The 21,950-nt window shown below is 59.2% G+C and overlaps 1 protein-coding gene across 1 annotated transcript; it reads left to right on the top strand.

Annotated features, from left to right (window-relative positions):
* Positions 1-5,755: 5,755 nt before the first annotated feature.
* SELENON (selenoprotein N) lies at positions 5,756-21,650 on the top strand (the record flags this gene model as incomplete). Its single annotated transcript, XM_080801283.1, has 13 exons — positions 5,756-5,953; positions 6,655-6,772; positions 9,917-10,050; positions 12,780-12,992; positions 13,208-13,332; positions 13,908-14,045; positions 15,643-15,724; positions 16,093-16,281; positions 16,654-16,759; positions 17,810-17,922; positions 18,015-18,116; positions 19,284-21,229; positions 21,283-21,650. The coding sequence occupies 12 exons, from the start codon at positions 5,756-5,758 to the stop codon at positions 19,452-19,454; spliced, it is 1,689 nt and encodes a 562-aa protein (XP_080657409.1). The 3' UTR covers positions 19,455-21,229; positions 21,283-21,650.
* Between the last annotated feature and the right edge of the window lie 300 nt (positions 21,651-21,950).

Below are 21,950 nucleotides of genomic sequence, written 5' to 3'. Positions count from 1 at the left end.
GGTATCGTGGAGAACAGTCACATGAGCAAAAGTCACAGAACTTAAGTGTACAGCTCTGGGAATGTTCACCTGTGTACACATTCACGCAGCCTCGCCCGCATCAAGATAGAGGACATTCCCAGCATCCGGAGAGCTCCCTCCTGCTGTCTGCCAATACCCACCATCCTGGGAGCGAGCCCTGTGCTGAGCTCTCCCACCTCAGACTGATTTCAGGCACATGGCATTTGAATTCCTTTTTAGTCTTCGGATTATGGACAATCCACTGAGTTTTCGGTCTCAAATTTATAAGAGACAACTTATAACAACTTACGTCCTATATACTCAGGGCTCTAATGCTTTTTTGTCTGGCCATCATAAAGCCCTTTTCTACCCCTTTGCGGGTGAGACGTACGAGTAAGCACCTCGAGGGACCCTGAGACGAGTCCTTCCCATGGTAGAGGGCCAGCTCCTCCCAGCTTGCCCAGAACTCCGAGCAGCCCCCAGCCTCGGCATCCCCTCCATCCTGGGCAAACCGGGAGCTGGACCACCCCAACCCCTGTTCTCTCCTTGGCCCCAGCCATACTTCAGAGCAGACATGAGGAGCAGAGTTCGAGGCGGTTGACCCAGCACCATCTTCCTGGGCCTGACCTAACCATTTGAAGGCCCCCAAATGTCCTACTCATTCTTTGCAGCTTACATGAGACTTGCCTGTCTTTGTATTTGAGAGCTTGGCCTCCAGTCCTGAAGGAGCGACAGGATTGGAGGAAGTGTGTTTTAATAAGGAGGAAAAATTCTTCTGGATTTGTTATTCCCTGCTCAGCACTCCAGAACCAGCCCCCCCCCCCCCCGCCAAGAAAACTCAGCTAGGGCTCGCTCCGGCCCAGTGATGCTCAACCCAGACTGTGCGTCAGAGCCGCCGGGCAGCCAGGTGATTCTAGTAGCAAGCAGGTGACACAGCCCTGTGCCCACGGGGTTGAAAATAAAGCTGTCCACGTGGGCAGAGTCCTGGGGGGCCTTGCCTGACCCCAGGAAGTAGGTCTCCCTGCCTGGACAGGACGAGAGCCTAGCCAAAGGCAGTCGTGACTCCCACAATTCATCTCTTTTCTGGCTAATCACAGCATCAGCCTTGTGCCTGTGAATCCAGCTGAAGCCACTCAGCACGTGGCGGCAAGGCCACATCTGTGGCCACGTACCAGCCGCAGAGGCCATGCAGACCAAGGGCCTCTTCTCTCTCTTTCAATGATCTCATTGACTCCTGTGGCTTTAGTGTCATTTATAGGCTAGTGACTCGCAAGTTTATGGTCCCCATCATTCACAGCTGCAGACTCCTGCACACACCCCCCTCCCCTGACACTGCGTTCCACGCGGCAGCTCAGGGTCATGTCCACACAGCAGCCTGGGCCTCGCAGGCTTTCCTGCCTCTGGAAGGAAAGCGCCACCGTGTACCTGACACGGGCTGCACGACCCGCCCCACCCAGGGCCCGATGTCTTCGGGCTGAGACTGAACCAGCCTCCCCTACTCCCTCTGTCTTCCCCTGCTCCCCTCGGTCTGTTCTCTACCCGGAAACCAGAAAAGTCTTAAAAAAAAAAAAAAAAAAAAAAAAAACCTCAGTTTTATCAGGACATAATGTTTATGTCATCAAGCTCACCCACTAAAAGTGTACAATTCGTGTTTTTGTAATGTACTCACAGATTTGTACAACCATCACCATAATGTCCTTTTTTAAAACATTTATACCCCAGAAAGAAGCCTTGTGCCCAGCAGCAGCCACTCCCTACCCCCACTCCCAAGCCAGGCAACCATGATTCTACTTTCTGGCTCTGGACTGGCCTTAAGGACCTGCCACCCTCATGGAATCCTACAGTAGGTGCGCGGTCTCTGTGTGCGGCTTCTTTGTTCCAGTGTGATGTCCCCGACGCTTGCCCATGTTGTCGTAGGTCACAGGGCTTCGTCCTGCCTTATTGCCCTGAAAGCTCCACCATGTGGATCGGCCACATTCTGTTCATCCACTCGTCAGTGGAGACTGGGGGGTGTCTCTCCTTTTTGGCTATTGGAAAGGTCTGTTTGAAGACACATCAGATAACTACACTGGAATTAAAATAAAAGCTTAATAAAAAAAGTAATAAAAATTTTTAAAAAAAGGACACATCCCTGCCCTGTTTAAAAGCCTCCCATAGTTTCCATCGTAGCCACCGGCAGCTTGTTGCGTGGCCTGCAACGAACGTCCTTGGGGCCCTGGCCCCCGCTCTCCCGCCAACCCTTCCGGTTCCTCCCTGCCTTCTCACGTTTCCTGAACACACGGAGTTTGTTTCCTCTTCAGGACCTCTGTGCTGGCCCCTGGGCCTGGGAGGCCCCCCCTTCTGCTCCCCGGGAGCTGGCCTCTTCTTTCCTTTCCATCCCGGCGGCTGTGGACATGCAACGTCCTCAGGAAGCTGCCCGAACCTCCCTGTCTCACCCCTTCACAGTCACCATTATCCGAAATCCTCTTCTTTGCAGGTGTATCGCCTCTCTCCTCCTGCTAGAATATTCAGCTCCAAAGGAGGAAGTACCTCATCTGTCTTCACACTGTGTGCCAGGACCCTAGACTAGTTCCGGGCACACAGTAGGATCTGAGCTTGCTGGGAGACTCCCGTGGTCCAGGCAGCTAAAGCCTCCCTTTTCCCAAGTGGCATTTTGTTCCCAAATGCTGGTCCTGTGATTGGCCAGCAACAGGTCAGGGGTTGGGGTCCAGGAAAAAAAAACCCTCTACCTATCCAGGTTCCTAGAGCTGGAGGAAAAGCACAAAACCCAGCAGCAGATGGCTTTCCTCCTCCTGGAACCCCAGCTCATTATCCTCCTAGAGCTGCAGTCGAAAACCCTAATTTGCTCTTCTCCCCGGAGAGCAGCAGGGGCCCCTCCCCAGCAAGTCTGCCCCAGTGAAACAGCAAGAGGAAGAGAAGATGCTACTGGAGGGAGGCAGGGGTGTGTGTGTGCGTGTGTGTGTGTGTGTGTGCGTGTGTGTCCGTGAGTGAGAGAAAGAAAGAGAACAGGCAAGGGTGCGCGAGGCAGTGACCCCGGCCCTGCCTTGTCTTCCAGCAGGTGGATGGAGCGCCCGGGGTGTCTGCCCCAGTGGCCGCTGTGGACACAGTAGGGAGGGGAAGGACCCATCTCCGTACCTGGAAGGGCACCTCTGTGGCTGGATGTCCTGCTCTTCAGATGACTCTGTTGTCTTGAGGATAAAGTCCAAGCTTTTCACCAGTTGCTCAGAGCCCCAGCTTGTCTCTCCTGCCCCCTCTCCCTTCACACTCCCTGTGGCTCCCTGCTCAAATCCTTATCATGCCAGAGACATGCCACTGACGTTCATGCCACCGGGCCTTTGCCTCTGCTCTTCCTGCCCCAGGAATGATCCTCCCCTGGTGCCCTGAACTCAGGCCCGGCTGGCCTTCCACTCTGTGCAGCCTCTTCTGGCCCCTCTTGACCCTCCCAGGCACCCTCCTCTGCATACATCCCTCTCTCAGATCACTTACCTCTGGGGACCGCGGGGGTGGGGGAGTCATAGACCCTACCGACTTGTCTAGAACAGCAGAGAGTCCGTTTTTCTTCTCTGATGGACCCCATTGCCCGGAATCAACCATAGAAGACCCTCCATCAGTACGTGTTGAGCAGATGTAAGAATGATTTCCCGGCTCACCTGGGAGCCCCTCAAGGACATGGCCAGCATGCCACTAACCGTGATGTCATTTCCATTTGCCGCTACCCCCGAATACCACCTTTGCCCACTCAGGGCTCAGAGACAAGGTGCCAAAACGCCCCTGCAGTGCCACCGCTGATGGGAGTGACCGTCCTGGCCCAATCTCTCAAAGACCAGCCTTGCCCAAGGTTCTTGGTTTGGAGTCAAGCCTCCTGGGAAGGATGCCACTGGTGGGACACCAAGTCCAGCTCCATTGCCAAAGCCCAGAGCTGTCTTCCCTGAGCTGGGTCCCAACATAGACCCTTTTCCCGGAGGCTCACTGACCTAAGTCAAGTCTTGAAAACCCACCCTCCTCCGGTGCCCTCCCAATCCCAGCAACCCATCTCCCCAGCCCTGGACCACGGAGATCAGTGGGTATTTCTGTGTCTTTAGTAAGAACCAAGTGTAATAAATAAAAGTGTTCTGGCAAAGAAAACTTCCCTCATTTATTTTCCAGGGGCCTTGGCTCATCAATCTTCCCCTCCTAACCTGCTTTGTGCTCTGCTGGCTTTGCTTCCTGATAGAGCAGAATTTGGTTTTTCTAATAGCATCTGTCGTATGCAGGGTGTCCCCAAACATTAGCGGTAATGAGTTGGAAGTAGCACGGTCGGAAGCCTTCGGAAGCCAACAGCAGATGTCAGGCCCTCCGTAGGTCCCCCTGAGGCTTTGGGGCCAGAGCTCTGGGCAAAAGCTAGGTCCAGAGCCCACAAGTCTCGGTCCCTGGGAGTCATCCATCCAAAAGACATTGGAGTGCCTACCATGTGTCAGGTCCCGTGTGGGCTCTGGGAAGCTGGGGCCCCGCCCACAGGGTGCTGTCATGGCTGGTTATCCATGAAGGACAAAAGTGGTGGTAGAAGAAAGTCCTCTCCCCCAGTCCTTCCGCTGGGCCATCTCCTGGGAGGCAGCTGGGCAGGAGTAATGGACTCAGACCTGGGTGGGCAAACAGTCCTCACCTCACCAGGTTGCTTGAGAACAAATAAGACATAAAGCTCCCAACACCAGGTCCAGCGCACAGTGGTCCCTCCAACATCCGGGCCTGGCAGGTGCACATGGACTGGGGTTGGTGGAGGTCTCCAAGGATGGTGCTTGGAGATGGCTGCTCCCCTGAGGCCAGGGTTGTCTAGAGAGAGGCTTAACCGTTGCTGCCCTCTCCTGGGAAAGACAGAGCCATCCCCTGGCTCCTGGAGACCTTGGAATGATGGAAGAGGGCCCCAGGGGAACCAAGGCTTCTGGAGACAGGAACGGAGCGTGTTGACAGATCCTAAAGTGTTTCTTCAAACTCCATCCACTCGCATCCCCGAGGTCCTCCTGCAGGCACGCCAAGAGTTGTTCTCTGGAGAAATCTCTCCTGCCATGGTGCCACCTGCCGCAGAGGAGAGGTAGCTGGTAAGTTACAGTCCCGCCTTGCCCGTGCCAAGGGGCTGCCAGCCCAGCCGCGTCAACCCAGGGATTTCTTTCACACCACAATCCACGGGGAGGGCCTCTTTTGACCTCCCCCCCTTACAGGTGAGGGCATTCGGGACCCTCAGGTGAGGGGTTTCAGGGCCGCAGCACCTGCATGTGGCCTGGTACAGGTAGCCGCCCCGCCCCCCACAAATGTGCAGTGGTCGCCGTCCAGCTGGATCCTGAAGGGAATGGACTAGGGGTAGAACTTTCTTTGTAAGTTTTTATTCTTCTGGAGGACTGAAGACGGTTTAGAAAGCAGGTGCGATAAGGCCTCCCTCACATCTGCCAACAGAGGGGGACACGAAGCCTGGTGGCCCTGAGTCCCCTCCCCGGCAAGCTTCGGAGGTGGCGGACGCCTCCCCCCCGCCCCCCCTCCCGCCCCGCCGCCTCCCAGGCCTCCGCCGGGCCGGACGGGACGCTGAGGCCCGCTTTCATACTGCGAGCCGAGTTGCAGGAAGGGCTGGAGGGCGGGGGGCAGGGAGTCCCCGGCGCCCCCGCACCGACGCCCCGGGCGCCCCCGGACACCGCCCAGCCCGCGCCCGCGCCCGCCCCGCGGCCCGGAGGCCGCCCCGCCCCGCCGCCGCCGCCGCCGCCGCTGCCGCCGCCAGTCCGCCGCCGCCATGGGCCGGGCCCCGCCGGGTGAACGCGAGCCGCCCGGCCCCCGGCCCGGCCCCGACCCGGACCCAGCCGCGCCGCCGCCCGCACCCCGCCGCGCCCGCGCCCTGGCGCTGCTCGGGGCCCTGCTCGCCGCCGCCGCCGCTGCCGCCGCTGCCCGAGCCTACGCCCGCCACAACGAGGCCCAGGCTGCCGCGCGGCAGGTCCGGCCCCGGGTGGGAAGGGCGGGCGCGGGACTCGCGGGGGGCCTGGGCTCTGGGGGTCGGGGTCCGGGCGGCGTTGGGGGGGGGACTGGGAGGAGGCGGGGGAAGGGGTCCGGAGGGGGTGGGGGCTCAGAGGGGGTGCTCGGAGGGAGGGGGGAGGGGACCGGGAGGCCGGGTTGGGGGAAGAGGCGGGATGGAAAGTAGGGACCGGTGGGCCGGGGAGGGTGACATGAAAGGGAGGGACAAGGGGGCTCCAGCAGACTTGGGAGGACTGTGCAGAAAGGCCAGAACACTGGCCCAGCGTGAGGCAGGGCCTGGGACAGACCCGAGGGGCGGTCCCAGCAGTGACTTGGAGTGAAGCTGGGGCCTGGGAGAGTCTGGTAGTGGCCGGGGCAGTGCTGGGGGGACAGGGGAGGACACTGGTGAAAGAATGTGACATGGGGATGGGGCAGATAGAAGGAGACTAGCACAGCCTTGGGCCTGGTGGATAGTGGACGAAGGAGCAGAGTGAAGCAGGGCCCAGCAGGGACCGGGAGGGGACTGGGGCTCCAGGACAGGTGCAGAGGTGACATTAGGATGGGTGGACTGGGAAGTGTTGGGAGAACTGAGGAAGATGGTGCTGGGCACTGCCCCCTCTATCTGTCTGGGACCCCAGCTGGGTATCCAAGTGGTGCTCAATGGAGCCCCTTCCTCCAAAGCAGGAGTCCGCGCTGAAGGCCCTGGGGACGGAAGGACTCTTTCTCTTTTCCTCCTTGGACACAGACCGGGATATGTACATCAGCCCCGAGGAGTTCAAGCCCATTGCTGAGAAGCTGACAGGTACCAGGAGGGCCTGGGGCCTGGGGAGGGGGGCACCTGAGTCATGGCCCTCAGCTTCTTGGCCACTGTGTCTGCTCTGAGCAGGAGGGCCACCTGGAGAGGGAGATGAGGGACCCTGGCAGCTCTGGGGTCCTCTCTCCTCTGACCCTTCCCAGCTGGTGGTTCAGGCGAACTGCCCTGGCGCCACCGGAGCCCGTTCTCAAGGGCAAATACTAGTTAACACCCCCTGACCGCTTCTAGACATGATCTGAAGCCCTTCACGTGAGTTCTCTCTTTAATCTTCGCAGTGTCCTGGGACATAGCTGCTGTCCTAATTCCCCTGTTTACAGTTGGGGAGACTGAGGCACAGGGAGGCACAGAGCCAGGATTAGAACCGGGGCCATCTGGCTCCAGGTCCTGCATCAGTTCACAGGTTTGAGGATTAGAGAGGAAATCTGCAGAGTGACCAGGAGACAATAGCTGCTCAGTAGACAGGAGCTCTTCCCAGTATTACTAACGATTAAACTCTTGCTTGGGTGTTGGATTTCTAGCCTGTCCCGGTGAGAACATTTTTATCTAGTTATAATCAGTGATCTCTTTTTTTAAAGACGAGGTGCTGAAATATTCTCACGAATTATTAAATGTTTCTCTCACGGTCTCACCAACACCCCAACCTCTGTGTCCATTTCTCTCCAACTTCTTGTGACATCTCTTGAACTTGGGATCTTGTTATCTGAGTAGCTGGGTGTAAGTAGGTCAATAGATGGGAAAGGCAAGGAGGAGATGCCAACTGCTCGCAGGTGAGTGAGCCCCAGAGGCCAGTGATGGGCCTTCTGTGTCTCAGGGTGGGGGTTGGGTAGGTCGGCCACTTGCTGGTCCGGTGACCACGGTCCCTGCCAGAGGAGGAGGGTCAGATGAAAAATGCAAATTTGCTGGAGCAGATGTGGGTCAGTGTCTCTCAGTGGCATTGAGTTTGGCGGTGAAGGCAGATGGGCAGGTAAACAGGTCAGCCTCACGTGGCTTGGCCTTGACCTCTTATTCTGCAAACACTTCATAGAACACCTACCCAGCCACCTCCTTGTCCTCTTTTGTAGACGGAGGGAGTGAGTTCCCTCATAACGACATGTTGGACAAGCTTGCTGGGCTCGAAGGCACTAGTAATTTTTTTCACATAAATCTTTTTCTCCCTTCCTTACCACCTCGGCCGCTAGGAGTGCAAAACTGGACCAAGTTTTGGGAAAAGAAAACATAAAATAAAACAAAGCCCAAAATTTCAAATCTATATAGGAAGCAGAAGCAGCCTGTCTGGTTGGCACAGTTATGAGTGTGTTTAATTTTCTTTATATCTTAAAAGTTTTATGAATTGTCTGTGGTGAGTTACTTAGAAGTCAGGAAATAAAACTTTTTATGAAAGAAACTAAAAGGCCATAACATGCTGGACATGGGTATTAATAATTATCTGTGATAAGAGTAAAATATTTGAAAAAGCAAGGCAGACGAATAAGCTTGCACATTCTAACTCTTCCCTTCCTCTGAGGTTTCCAGATTGCTCTTTGGCAAGTTTTGCAACATCAGCTCACAAATGCAGAAATAACCGTGATTTCTTCAGAAAAGGGCTTTGCATGAGGAGCTGTTGGGGCGTGCTGACTAAAAGGACAGCTTCCTGACTCTAGCCCCTTAGGATTCTGACTCAGTAGGTTTGAGGAGGATTCTGGGCATACGCGGTTTAGAAAGGCATCCCGAAGGATTCTGATGATTCCTATTTAAGAATCTCTCTGAGTGCTCCCAGGTGGCCTGTCAGTCAGTTTGCCAGAAGATGGCAAGCGTCATCTTGGTCCCACCAACCTGCCCGGGGACAGCAGCTATGACAAGCATTGCCACTATCTTACCCCTTAGAGGTGTCCGGGGCGCCTCCCTTCCACCAGTCACCCCTTTGGAAAGAGGAATCTTTTCTCCCTTAACCTTCATCAGGACTCCCTCCACACTTGAAAGGGCATACCTCGGGGCGGAAAAGACCTGAGGAATCAAGGTCATCCCCTCCTTATTCAGATGAGGAGACAGGGCCACCCAGAAAATTGGGGAGAAGCGAGTCTCCTCCCTCCCGAGGTGGAGTACTCGATGGCGTTGCTGCCTCTCTCAGAGCTTAATGACACCGAGACAGTTCTGTTCCTTGCTTTCATTTGTTCTCGGTGGTTCTCTTCTCTTCAAGAGGCCCCCAGAACGGGGACATGCAGGGCAGCATGGCCTCGATTGCCCATGTAGGAAAACCAGAGGGGCTGACGGATTTACCCCCAATCATCCAGGAAATGGAGCTGACCTCGGCCTGGAGCAGAGCAGATGAGGTCCGGCCTGTGCCTTCTCTTCTCCACGCCCCAGGCTGTAGCTTCTCTTTGGTGCTGGGACCCCAGCCACTGGGAGAGGCAGCCGCCTTTCCCAGATGCTGCCCTTGGTGGGCCCAGCACCAAGTTCATCTCGGACTGAGTTCATAGAACGTAGGGAACAGGGACAACCAGCCAGCCTGGCCCTGGGTGAAGTCAGAAGAATTCGGTTTGAGCCCCGGCTCCATGGCCCCCCCACCCTGAATCCTCTGGTAGTAGTTGACACAGCTCAAGTTTATTACGGGTTCACTCTCTACCAAACCTGGTGCTAACAACACGCGGATTATCTCATCCAATCCTCATAACAAGCCGCTGGTCAAATCGCACAGCTGGTGAGGGGCTGTGTCCCTCACAGGAGCGAGATCATCTGGATCCTGAGCCTTTAAGGAAGCGGAGTCTCTGAGATCACAGTGCCCTCAGAAGAGGGTCGTGGTTGATTGTGGGTTTAGAGGAAAACAAGCCTGGGTTTGAATCCTGACCCCCCCCCCACACCCTAGCTGTGTGACCTTCGGGAAGTGACTTCACCTCTCTGAGCCTCCACTCTCTCATGTGTAAAATGGTGTTGGTAACGATGTTATTATCTGCCTCTCAGGACTACGGTGAAACTAAAATGTGATACTTATTGGTTGTTAATTTGGTCATTTTTGTTAACCATTACTCCAGCTCTAAGCCTGGCTCCCTTAAATCACCTTCCAGTGCGGGTGGGGGCCAAGGGGTGGACTCCCCCAGAGAAGAGAGGGCCTGCAGCCGGAGGGCCGGGCCCCTCTCCAGCAACTGTGCCTCCCAGGGTCAACACCTGCGGCCAGCTATGAAGAGGAGGACCTGCCCCTTGACCCCAGCGAGGAGACGCTCACCATAGAAGCCCGATTCCAGCCTCTGATCCCGGAGTCCATGACCAAGAGCAAAGACGGGTTCCTGGGGGTGAGTGTGAGCGGGGGGGGCAATGGAGGCTGCCCGCAGGGGGGACCACAGACACAGGACCATCTGCACGCTCTCACCTCCTGAGAATAGGCTCTACTTCTCTTTGCTTCTTCCCTGCCTGCCTTTATTAGCTGCTCTCTGTGCCCCCAGTGTGCCAGACCCGGGGGGGTCCAGAAGTGGGTGTGATGCTGCTGTTTGAGACACAGTCTGGTGCAGGAGGGATAAGCATGAGCGCCTAACCCAGAAGAGATCTGGACTGGCTTCCTGGAGGCAGTGCCATCTGGTAGAGAGGCAGGAGGAGCGGGCTGAGCCAGGGGAGGCAGAGGCGGAAGAGGAGGCAGCGCAGGCCCTGGAGGCAGGATTGAGGCAGGAGCCTCATGTAGGGTCATTACTTTCCTCAGGTCGGTCTCCCCCCACCACCCACACCCCACCCCAGGCTGTGAATTTCTTGAGGGCAAGGCCTGTGACGCATCACCTCTGTGCTTCCTCAGGCCCCCGGAACCTGACAGGTGCTGTGCTGATCCCTGATGAACCAAACCTGAGGTTCAGCCCCAGCACGTGGTCATGGGGAGGGGGAGGGTGCCTGACAAAAGCTCTCCTGAGCGCCCTGCCCCGACCTGAGGCCTCCTGGCCAAGGTCTCAAGCCCATCCTGGCCCTGAGGCACCCCCCACACCCTCCTGCCTTCCCCGCCTTCCCCCCTCAGCTTGCTCTGTTCCAGCCCCTCCAGATGTCCAGGCTTTCTTCCAGCTGTGGGCCCTCTCGGATGCTGTTCCCTCTGCCAGGAGCAACTTTTCTTCTTAGTCCAGCCCACACCTACTCACTTTCGGTCTCCCATGAAAGGCCACCTCGGCATGAACAGAGGTCTGAGGGCAGGAAGTGCCGGGCCAGTCGCCTGCGGACAGAGAGCTGGTGCGGCAGGACCCAGAGCCCATGGGACACAGGCAGAGGCGTCCCGGTCAGCGGGGCTGGAAGAGGAGTTGCCAGACTGCAAAGGGCCTTCGTCCCCTGACTTTGGCCTTCCTTCTGCAGCAGCAAATTACCAAAGCAGATTTTGAAATGGGAGGGCTCCCTGCTCCGCAGCCTGGGGAGAAATGGGGGACGAGAAGACTGGTTCTCAGCAGGGAGGAGGAAGCAGTTGGGGGAGGCAGTGGTGATTCCTAGGACAGCCTAGAGGATGCTGGGAAAGGAAGGAAGACAGGGCATGGCTACTAATGGAAAGCAGGGGAGGGGAGTGGAGGGCGGGGAACTCAGGCTTCTGGATGGTGACCAAGCACAGGGTGGGCCATTTGCCCCATGGGGACCGGAGGAGGGAATGGGTCTGGTGGGGAGCGAATGAGCTCAGTCTGGACACACTGAAGTCGAGGTGCCTGGGGCTGTCCAGGGGGACAGTCCAGTAAGTGAGGTTGGAAACACGGGTTTGGTCTCCCACGGAGCATCTGGGGAGGGAAGGTTGGCAGGGAGACTTGGTGGTGGAAGTTGTCCGTATAGATGAGTCCCCCCCGCCCCCAGAGCCGTGAAGACAGGGCAGGACTGATGGGGTGCCAGGGCACAGTTGCACTTGAAGATGGGTCAGGAGCAGCTCCCCATAGAGCACAGCCCCCCTTTGTGAGCAGCTCCCCTGCGGGGTGGCAGGACCCCATGGGTAAAGCGGCTTCCCCTGGCGCAGCACAGCCTGCCCACCTTGGAGACCCCCCCCCCCGCCTGCTCAGTCTTCTTGGGGGTAGCCCCGAGGACCTCCCTCTTCCCAGCGGGCCTGGCCCCCCACCACCGTGGAGGTGGGGAAGGGAGAGGGAGCCTGATGCCCTCGGACACCTGGCAGCTCCCTGGTGGCGGAGCAGCCCTGAAGGGGCCTGGAACGTGCTGTCCTCCCGGCCGACACCTCCGTGGGACTCCTGCCTGTGGCGCGGAGGGGCGGGGAGGGGTGCTGAAGGGGCAGCTGCCAGCAGAGGACGTGCCCTGGGTCCTGCCTTGGTGGCCCAGAGGTGGGGACAGATGGGCCTGTCCCATGCTTCCGCTCCCCTGATGGTGACGGGGTCTTCCCGACAGGGAAACAGCTGAGGGACGCCGTGCATGCCAGGTGCCCGGCCGCGTGGTACGGGGGACTCTCCAGGGGAAACCTTCCTTCCGCTTCTCGGCAGGCGCATCCTGCTCCTTACCCCACAGATTTCCCCCAAAAGGTGGTGTCCACCTCTCTCCTCAGACTTCTCCCCAAAGCCGCCTCGGTGGGACAGGAGCCCCAGGCGGAGACTTGGAGAGAAGGTGGTCAGGGAGAAGGCGAGGCTGGTGGAGGGGGTTGCAGGCTTGGCACTCAGGCCAGCTGGCACAGAGGCAGTGGGAGGCAGGACCATGTGTCCATGAGGCCTGGAACCGTGGGACTGGGCTTGACGAGGGAGGGAAGAGGCTGGCAGGACCCCTGCACAGAGCCTCCGCCTCCCGCACCTCCCCCTGCGCTAGTCCCAGCTGGCCCTGTCGCTCTAGCCTGGGCTGTGCCTGAGGCGGCCAAGGGGGTGCTGCTGGGGCCCGGGGAGCTGAGGGGAGCCTTGGCTCTGGCAGGACAGTGCCTGGCCTCTGGCCGTCCCCAGGACAAGAGCACCCCCTGGTCTCACGCCTCCCTTCGCTTGTGGGCTGGCTCAGGGCTCCAGGGAGACCTCCAGCCATGCGTGGAGCGGGGACCCCCCCCCCGTCGTGGTTCTCGGCACCCCAGAGCTCTGGCTTTCCCCCGCCCCAGGTCTCCCGCCTGGCCCTGTCCGGCCTCCGCAACTGGACGACTGCAGCCTTGCCAAGCGCAGTGTTCGCCGCCCGCCACTTCCGGCCCTTCCTGCCCCCCCGGGGCCAGGTGGAGCTCGGGGAGCCCTGGTGGATCATCCCCAGCGAGCTGAGCGTCTTCACCGGCTACTTGTCCAACAACCGCTTCTACCCACCGCCGCCCAAGGGCAAAGAGGTGAGGGCCGCCCACGGTGAGCCCTGGCGGGGGGGTGTCCCCCCCAACCGCTGCAGCCCCAGCCAGGCACGACCCCCTCTGCCTCTGCCCCGCACTGGCTCAGCGCCTGGACCCCAGCCCCCTCTCAGGGCCCCTGGCCTGCAGGCCCAGAGCGCTCCTGGGGGATCCGGACCCATCGAGCCGACACGGGTCTTCACTGCACCCCCCACCCCCAGGTCATCATCCACCGGCTCCTGAGCATGTTCCATCCTCGGCCCTTCGTGAAGACACGCTTTGCCCCTCAGGGGGCCGTGGCCTGCCTGACTGCCATCAGCGACTTCTACTACACTGTGATGTTCCGGTGTGTAGCCCTCAGACACCTCTCCTGGCCCCTCAGCCAGGCTGGGGACCCCAGCAAAGCATGGAAGGGCACGGCCCTGTGAGGGCAGGGCCTGCCCAGAAGCCTCCAGGGCCACCACGTCCCACCCTCTGGCCTTGGGCAAGCCTCGTTGGCTCTCTGGGCCTCGGTTTCCTCATCTGTGGATGGGGGTGGGGTGGCCTCCTCCTGGGGGCAAGGGGAAAGCTCGGGGCATGCTCAGCGTGAGGCTGGCAGCCCTGATTGTTATCCACCCAGAAGGAGGCATGTAGGAGCTGTGACGCCTGTGCTCACACAGTCCGCCGAGCTGTGAGGGCTCAGAGGAGGGCTGGTCAAGCGAGGCCTGCAGGAAAGGCTGGGTGTGACCCGGTCCCTGAGGATGGGCAGCGCTTGGAAGACCTCATGGCTTCTCCCTGCCCCACACATTCTCCCTCCTCCCCTGCCCAGCCCTGTCCTCCCCTCGAGAGTCTGGCCAAGGGCTCCCCAGCTTCGGCACCAAAGCAGCAGGGTGGGCCGTGGCTCAGCAGGGGCTGCTCCCAGCTAGGCTCCTTTCCCCCCAGGATCCACGCCGAGTTCCAGCTCAGCGAGCCGCCTGACTTCCCCTTCTGGTTCTCACCTGGCCAGTTCACTGGCCACATCATTCTCTCCAAAGATGCCACTCACATCCGAGACTTCCGGCTCTTCGTGCCCAACCACAGGTGGGAGCCTTGGCCCCGACCCAGCCCTGCACCCCACTGTAGTTGGCCCCACTCTCCCCTGCTCCCAGCTCTAGGAGCTCATGTGCAGGGGCCCAGAAGCCCCCTCTGTCTCTGCCCCTCCTTTGCTCCCCAGAGGCACCTCTCTTGGAAAGGGCCTGGAGCTGACCCAAGAGCAGGCAGCTTGAGGTGAGCGGAGATGGGTCATTCCATCCTCTGGCCACCATGTCCCAGTTGGCCTGGATGGCCAGCTCTGTGCCTGGGACCCAGTGCAGCAGACTGTCCCCCAAGTAGGAGCCTAACACCCTCACACTGGTGACAGACCTCCCACAGACTCGTGACCACAGCCTGTGCACAGCCCCCGAGTGCTGGCAGCTGGGCAGGGACTAGAGTCCAGGAAGCTTTCCCAGAGGAAGAGACATGGAAGCAGAGACCTGGATGGGGCAGGGGACGGGGGTGAGGAGGGTTTAGCCAGGCAACGGGAGCAGCACATGTGGTCCTGGGGACAGGCCCTGACTGCCTGCGGTTGCTCCCACAGGCCCCAGGGGGTGGAGGGAAGGACCTTTCGGGAGGGCTCGATGCCAGCCACCTGCCTGTGTGCCCCTCCTGCTTGGGGTCAGCCTCTTGTCCGGGGAGCGTGGGACCAGGAGGCCTGGCTTCATGTCTTTCCAGATTCCTCCCTGATAGCAAGTGGCTGCCTAGTGGGTCTGAGTGACCCGGGACAGGGACAAGAGCTTGGCTGGGAGCTGAGAGCCCCAGAGTTAAGTATCCACCGTGGCATGGCTGCGGGCAGGGCCCTGGCCATCGCTGGGCCTGTTTCTTCATCTGCTGGATAGGAGAATGGCTCCTGGGCACGAGTGAAGGGATCGTTGGGAGAGCCTGGGAAGAGCAAGTTGCCCCCAGGAGCAGGAGTGGTTTCCTTCCCCTTCCCTCAGCAAGCAAGTCCTCCTCCCTACCTCGACTGCACAGGCTCAGCCCCAAGCACAACTGCCTGCACCCCAGGACTGGGGGTGGGGGTCCTGGCTTGGATGAAACAGAGCAGAGTCAAATGACCAGCCCCAGGACCGGAGGCTCCTGAGCCTGTCTCCAGGACCACGGGGCTGCCCACCTCCTCCGGCACCCTGCTCACCCCACCCAAGGAAGTTGACTGTTGGTCCTGAGGCGCCCTCCTGTGGCCAGTCTGCAGATGGCATGTGGTGGGGCCAGACTTCAGCCGGGGAGGCCGGCTCAGGGAGGCAGGCGCCAGGCTCTCATGCCTGACCCTCTCTGTGTCCTGGGGGAGACACTGATGATCTTTCCGCTTCAAAAAGCCATGGGCAGCATGTGAGACACGGCTGTGAAAGCCCTTTGTGAACTGTAAGGGGCTGGGCCCGCTGAGCGTGGTGTGGCTGCTGTGCTTCCAAAAAGGCAGCCCAGGGACAGAAGAGGGCCCAGGCTCTGCGGTCAGAGTCCCAGTGGCCCCAAGACCTTGGGTTCATCTTATCAAGCCTCAGTGTTCTCATCTGTAAAATGGGGAGGGTTTTGTGCTCTCAGAGAAGGTTGACGTGGGCCTTGGTGATGAAGGTGTTCTTCCCCCTCCCCCGCCCCGCCCCCCCACCAGGTCTCTGAACGTGGACATGGAGTGGCTGTATGGGGCCAGTGAGAACAGCAACATGGAGGTGGACATTGGCTACATCCCCCAGGTGAGCACACAAAGGGCCCTGACCCAGGTCCGCAGGGCTGGGGGCCACAGGCAGTCCGGGTGAAGGATAGAGCTCCTGCTGGGCTGAGGCCAGCTGTCCCCAAAGCAGGTTTCTGGGACTCTACCTGATCTACGTGTTGGCACAGGAAAGCCGGCAGCTGCCATCAGCCCTCATGCGGCCTCTTGCGGTGGAAGGAGCCCTGGACGGACCCTGAATCTGTCCCAGACTCACCGCAGCCCGGTGGTGGCCCTGCCCTGCCCTGGGCCTCAGTTCCTCCACTTTTGCCTTGAGTGGGGTATCTGTCAAGGATTCTTGCCCATCTCTGAGATACCCTCACTGATGGCGCCCTCTCCTGATCCGGGACCTAGATGGAGCTGGAGGCCCTGGGCCCGTCGGTGCCCTCCGTGATCCTGGATGAGGACGGCAACATGATCAACAGCCGGCCGCCCTCAGGGGAGCCCCTCCAGTTTGTGTTTGAAGAGATCAAGTGGCAGCAGGAGCTGAGCTGGGAGGAGGCTGCCCGGCGCCTGGAGGTGGCCATGTACCCCTTCAAGAAGGTGGGGCTGGATGGGAGTGAGGGCCAGGGGCAAGCTCTGTGTGGCCCGGGCTGGGGGAACAGTGGGGGGGGGGGCACCCGATTCCAGGCTGGGTACAGGGCTTGCTGCTGAGACGACCTCCCTGCCTGGCCCAGCCCGTACCAGTGGGTCCTCTTTTTTGCCATTCCAAACTTGGCAGGAGGCATCCCCTGGCCCAGCCCATTTCTCTCTCTCTCTCTCTCTCTCACTCACACACACATGCACACACACACACAAAGAGTTTGTAGCACGCACAGTTACACACTCACACCACGAACACACACATCACACACAGCTCCCGAGTAGGAACCTAGCTGCCCGCAGTAGCTTCTCTGTGTCTCCCTTTGGCCCCAGGTCACCTATCTGCCATTCACCGAGGCCTTCGACCAAGCCAAGGCCAAGAACAAGCTGGTGCACTCCATTCTGCTGTGGGGGGCCCTGGATGACCAGTCCTGCTGAGGTGAGGGAGACCCTGCCAGTCTGAGAGAATGGGGGGAGACATCGCACCTTGTGGGATGCAGGAGGCTCCGAGACCAACAGGGCTGTCCCGTCGGGGCATGGGGGCCTTGGGGACTACAAAGGGCAGGGGTGTGGGGGTGTTCTGTGCCGAGCTCAGAAGAAGCTGCCATTCACAGTAGGAAGAGCCCCACTCAGCCATCTGCAGCGCGGAGACCTCGGCCAAGTGGCTTCCCCACCCTGAGCCTTAGTTTTCTGGAGCTAATACACTTACCCCAGATGTGTGAGAATGGGCGTAAGAGCGCCCGTGCTCCGTGAAGTGTTGCACACAAATAAGAGAGAAAACCGCCGGAGGCTGGCCATACTCATACATATTCAGAAGATGCACCAAGAATCTACGGGATACAGAGATTTGGGGTGTCTGACAGCGGGTACAAAGATGCCCCTGCCCGCATCCAGTCAATCCACAAACACCCCGGGTAGCCCCTGCGCCAGGCCCGTCGGCTGGGTGCTGGGAGTCATGTCAGAAGTGGTCCCTGTCCTTGGGGAGCCATGTGTGTAGAAGGCGGGCTTCGAATGAGGACAAGCGTGGTGAGCGTCACACAGGGCAAGGTCCAGGGTGGCACAAGACTGGGGAGGCACCTCAGAGACAGTGGTCGTAGCTGAGATTTCAGAGGAGGAGTAGAAGTTTATCAAGTGGCAGGAGGAAAGGAGTTTTAGGTAGAATAACCTATACAGAGGCCCTGGGTCCTAGAGTTTAGTGACTTTAAGAAGCTGTCACTGTCTGCAGGTCCCTGGGCTGAGGCTGCTGTCTGTCTGTCTGCCTCCCCTCAGTCCCCCCACCACCCCATCTCAGCCCAGGATGCCCCAATGTCGCTGACTGTAATCACAGCGACCCTCTACTTAGCACCTACCCTGTGGCAGGCTCTTTGAATCTGTTACTTTACTGGGGCACACAGACAGCCCTACAGCCCATGAGGGTTGTTGCTGATGGAAAACCCAGTAAGACACATGGAATGGCCTCACCCTTCTCGCCTTGCTGTCCCCCAAAAAGGTTCAGGGCGGACTCTCCGGGAGACTGTCCTGGAAAGTTCGCCCATCATCGCTCTCCTCAATGAGAGTTTCATCAGCACTTGGTCCCTGGTGAGGGAGCTGGAAGACCTGCAGGTGAGTGGCAGGGGGGTGGGAACAGCCCCACGGGAGCCCTGGGGACAGGGCCTGCAGCGGAGGCATCAGGAGTGTGTCATGTGTCCCCACAGGACAGCCAGGAGAACCCATCCCACAAGAAGCTAGCTGACCTGCACCTGGAAAAGTACAGCTTCCCCGTGGAAATGATGATCTGTCTGCCCAACGGCACCGTGGTAGGCCGCCCCCAGTACCTTCCCCGAGTCGGGCCGGGCCGCATGGGGCAGGGGAAGCCGCAAGCCAGCCAGGGACGCAGACTTAGAGACCTCAGGCTTCCCGGCTGGCTCCCCTGCTTCCCGCTGTTCCCCCAGCCGGTCTGAGCCTCCCTTGTGCCCACCTGTAAAATAGGAATTGTCGTACCTACTCTGCCTGCCCCATGCAGGGGTTGAGACACTCCCACGAGAAGGGGGACCTCGACAGCCCTTTGGGGACTGGGAAGCCAGGAGCACAGGCTAGCAGCAGAATGGATAGGAACGTGGCCTGGGAGGGAAAGCTCACCCTGGACCACTGTGGCCAGCTCTGGGATGGAAGGAGGAAGGAGGGGCCAGGCCTCATGACAAGCAGAGAGGACCAGGGGGCCCCAGGCCGAGCCAAGCCGCAAGACCCTACCTCTGCCCAGGGGCCCCGACAAGCTCTTACACACAGCCTCTCACTGGGGTCTCACACAGCTTTGGGAGAGGAATGATCACGAGTGCCCATTTTACAAACAAGGAAACTGAGGCTCAAAAAGGTCCAGAGACTTCATGGAAGTTGAACGATTAAGAAGTGCAGCTGGTTTTGAAACCAGGCCTGCATGTGAGCCTCAGAGTCTCCTGCCCCTTACCCTTTGAGTTCCGAGGGACAGTTAGTGTGGGACTGAAGGCTGTGGGAGGGTCATCAGCTTCCCCAGGCTCTCAACAGGGGGGGGCAAGAGCTGAGGCTGGCCCGGAAGAGGGCCACTGGCTCACTGGCGCTCAGCCCGGTGGGGCCCGGCCCTGGCAGAGCCCCGGAGCTGGGCGGACAGAACCCGGCCTGGGGACTGCGCTGTCCCGCTTGTCCACTTGTTTCTTGGCTCGTGGGCCGGGCACCTGCCCTTAAGGAGCTGGCCAGCCAGGGTGAGAGGCAGCGGGGGAAGCAGGCACAGAGGGCGGGGGAATTTTGGCGGAAGGGAGTATGGAGTTCAGGGTCACAGGAGCAGAGGAGAAGAGGGGGTCGGGGGCGGGGTGGGGGGAAGGGGAGAGGCGTTAGGTTCTCACCAGTAGATGGGGTGTGGGAGAGCTTGCAGGCAGAGCGCCCTGTGTGCCCAGACACGGGAGGGGGGAAAGGCCGGACCCCTCACTCTCCTCACCCAGCCCCTCTCCCAGGTCCACCACATTAATGCCAACTACTTCTTGGACATCACCTCCATGAAGCCCGAGGATGTTGAGAACAACGTCTTCAGCTTCTCGTCCACCTTTGAAGACCCGTCCACAGCCACCTATATGCAGTTCCTGAAGGAGGGCCTTCGGCGCGGCCTGCCCCTCCTCCAGCCCTAGTGCCCCCTCAAGCCGTGGGAGACCAGGCAGGAGTGGGGGGAGCTGACGGAAAGGCTTCCGGTGCTGAAGCCAGGCCCCTCAGGCCCAGAGCCCGTGGTCCTCACACTCCCACCCCTGCCTCTCCTAGGCTGCCCATGGGACCTGAGGTCAATGAGGGGGAGACAGGGGGCACCTGGGCTGGCTGGACGGATGAGCCTCTGGCTCCAGCTGCCACCATTAGCCCTTTACTACCCACATGGTTCCAGAAGCTGCTCAGGATACCAGAAACGGGGCCTCGGGTCATCTCCCTGGACCTCACCCCCTCGGGCACATAGTCCAGGTCCTTGTGGGCTGAAGATCAGGGAGGAGTGGTGCTAGGAAGACTGGGCCACCTCTCTCTCCTTACAGTCCCCACCTCCCAAAAGAAACATCAGGGAACCCTGGACTGGGGGCTAAGGAAAGGTTGCCCGGGAAGTACTCTTGTTTGGAGCCTCCTTCCTGGCTGTCTTCCTCTGCCTGGTGTCCCCCGGTGGGGTGAGTTTCAGTTGGAGACAGCCTTCTGGAGGTTCAGGGCAAAGCCATCCTTCAGAAGGAGAATCTGCTGTACCCAGGACCACACCACTCAGTCCAACCTAATGATAGGACCCCAGCCCCTACTTTGGGACTTGCTGGAGGCCGGCTGTCTGGAGAGGGTCACTGTGAAGTAGGCTTCTGCTCTTAGCAAGGGAGGCCACTGAGGGGTTCCTGAGGCCCAGGGCCAAGGCACCCCCAAGTGCCTACCCCAGCAAGGGTCGCAGTGGGACACCTGGAGCCCGCCTCCTGCCCCTCAGACTCTGGCTCCACAGAAGTGTAGCTCAGCCAAAGAACACAGCCCACCCCCCAACCCCAGCTGGTGCTGCCCAGCTGCCGGGGCAGCCCAGACCAGCCCAGACCAGCTTGCCCACCAGCGAGTGGCCACTGACGCTCCTTGGCCTCTCTTAAGGACTTGGTCTACATCCCAACCAACTGACCACAGCCAGTCTTTTTTATATATGCAGAAAAGTGTTTTTATGTGAAGTTTCTCACAGTTTGTAGGTATTTTTGATAACCCCAATGCTGGGGAGAAAGAAGGGGCAGTGTCTTCCCGCAGCAGCAGCCCCATGATGGCTGGATCTGAAATCCTAGATGGGTCCAGCTTGATGTCTTTGCAGCTGCACCTCCAGGAAGAAACCGCCCTCTCTTCCTCTTCTTCCAGCTTTTTAAAAAAGGCCAATGTACCCCCAACCCTATCCTTGTCCCCCATTCAGGCCCATGAGTGCTCCTCGGGCTTTCATTAAAGCCTTGGAGCCATGCCTGCTCCCCAGCGCCTGCCCCCACAGAGGCTCACTCTTAAACCCGGAAGCGGAAGGCAGACATCTCCTCAGACACTCTCCCCGGCCTGCCCTCCGCTGAGTTCTCCCGTCTGCCCCTGCAGTGTCCATTCTGAGCCTTCTCCAGCAACGGCACTCTGTTAACATGACCCGTATTTTCTCATTTCATCCTCCCCAAAAATCTGTGAGGCAGATATTAATTGTTCCCCTGTTGCAGATGAAGAAACTGAGTCTCGGGGAAGTGAAGTGACGTGCCCAAGGTCACTGAGTGGAAGAGATGAGACTCGGGCTGTCTCGATTTTGGAGGGTTTTGTTTTGCACAGCAGCCAACCTCTCCCCCCTGCCCATCTTCACTGAGGTGAAAAAGAAAGCCTCTCAGACCAAAATGTCTCACTCACCTCTGATCTCCAGACCGAGGAGGCATGAGCCAGCAAGCTCAACCAAGTTGTGTCCTTCCGGGAGGCAATGCTTCCATGTGCCCCCCGTGAGGTGCATGGAAGCATTGCCTCCCGGGGGGCGGGGGGCACTGGAGTGTCTGTTTCCCGGCTTCCAGGCCTGGGTGGCATAACCAGCCCCATGAGCCACCCAGTGTAAGCAGAGACTCAGCCTCGCCGCCCAGTAGGCTCTTCCCCTCGTGCGGGTCCGGGAGGGCCTGCCGCACACTGAGCAATCCTTGTCCCATGTAAGGCACTGATCACCTTGGCTTTCTGATCTTCATCTCAGGCCTTTTCTTGACACCCCCCCCCCCACACACACACAACTGTATCTTCAAGTTTATGGTGGGGGAGGGCCCCCAGCTCGCTCCTGTCACCTGTCACTTCCCTTCCCTCCTCACACGTCCTATAATAAAATTGGAGAGACTAGGGTGGTTCTAAGTGCCTTTCCTTTCAATGGGACATTGGTCAGTTCTATCCTTGGTCTGACTCCTCTGTGGGGTTGGCTTGGCAGATGGGCAAGGGAACATGACTGGAATGCCTTTGGGGACTATCTTCTGTCACTAGAGGGCTCAAGTGATGTTCTTTTTTTTTTTTTTTTAAGATTTTATTTATTTATTTGACAGAGAGATCACAAGTAGGCTGAGAGGCAGGCGGTGGGGGGGGGGGGGAGTAGGCTCCCCGCTGAGCAGAGAGCCCGATGCGGGGCTCGATCCCAGGACCCTGAGACCATG

Source organism: Martes martes (genome assembly GCF_963455335.1).
Source record: "Martes martes genome assembly, chromosome: 4".
NCBI classification, from domain to species: domain Eukaryota; kingdom Metazoa; phylum Chordata; class Mammalia; order Carnivora; family Mustelidae; genus Martes; species Martes martes.
The sequence above is the reverse complement of the archived record's forward strand: the minus strand, read 5'-3'. Positions and strand labels throughout refer to the sequence as shown.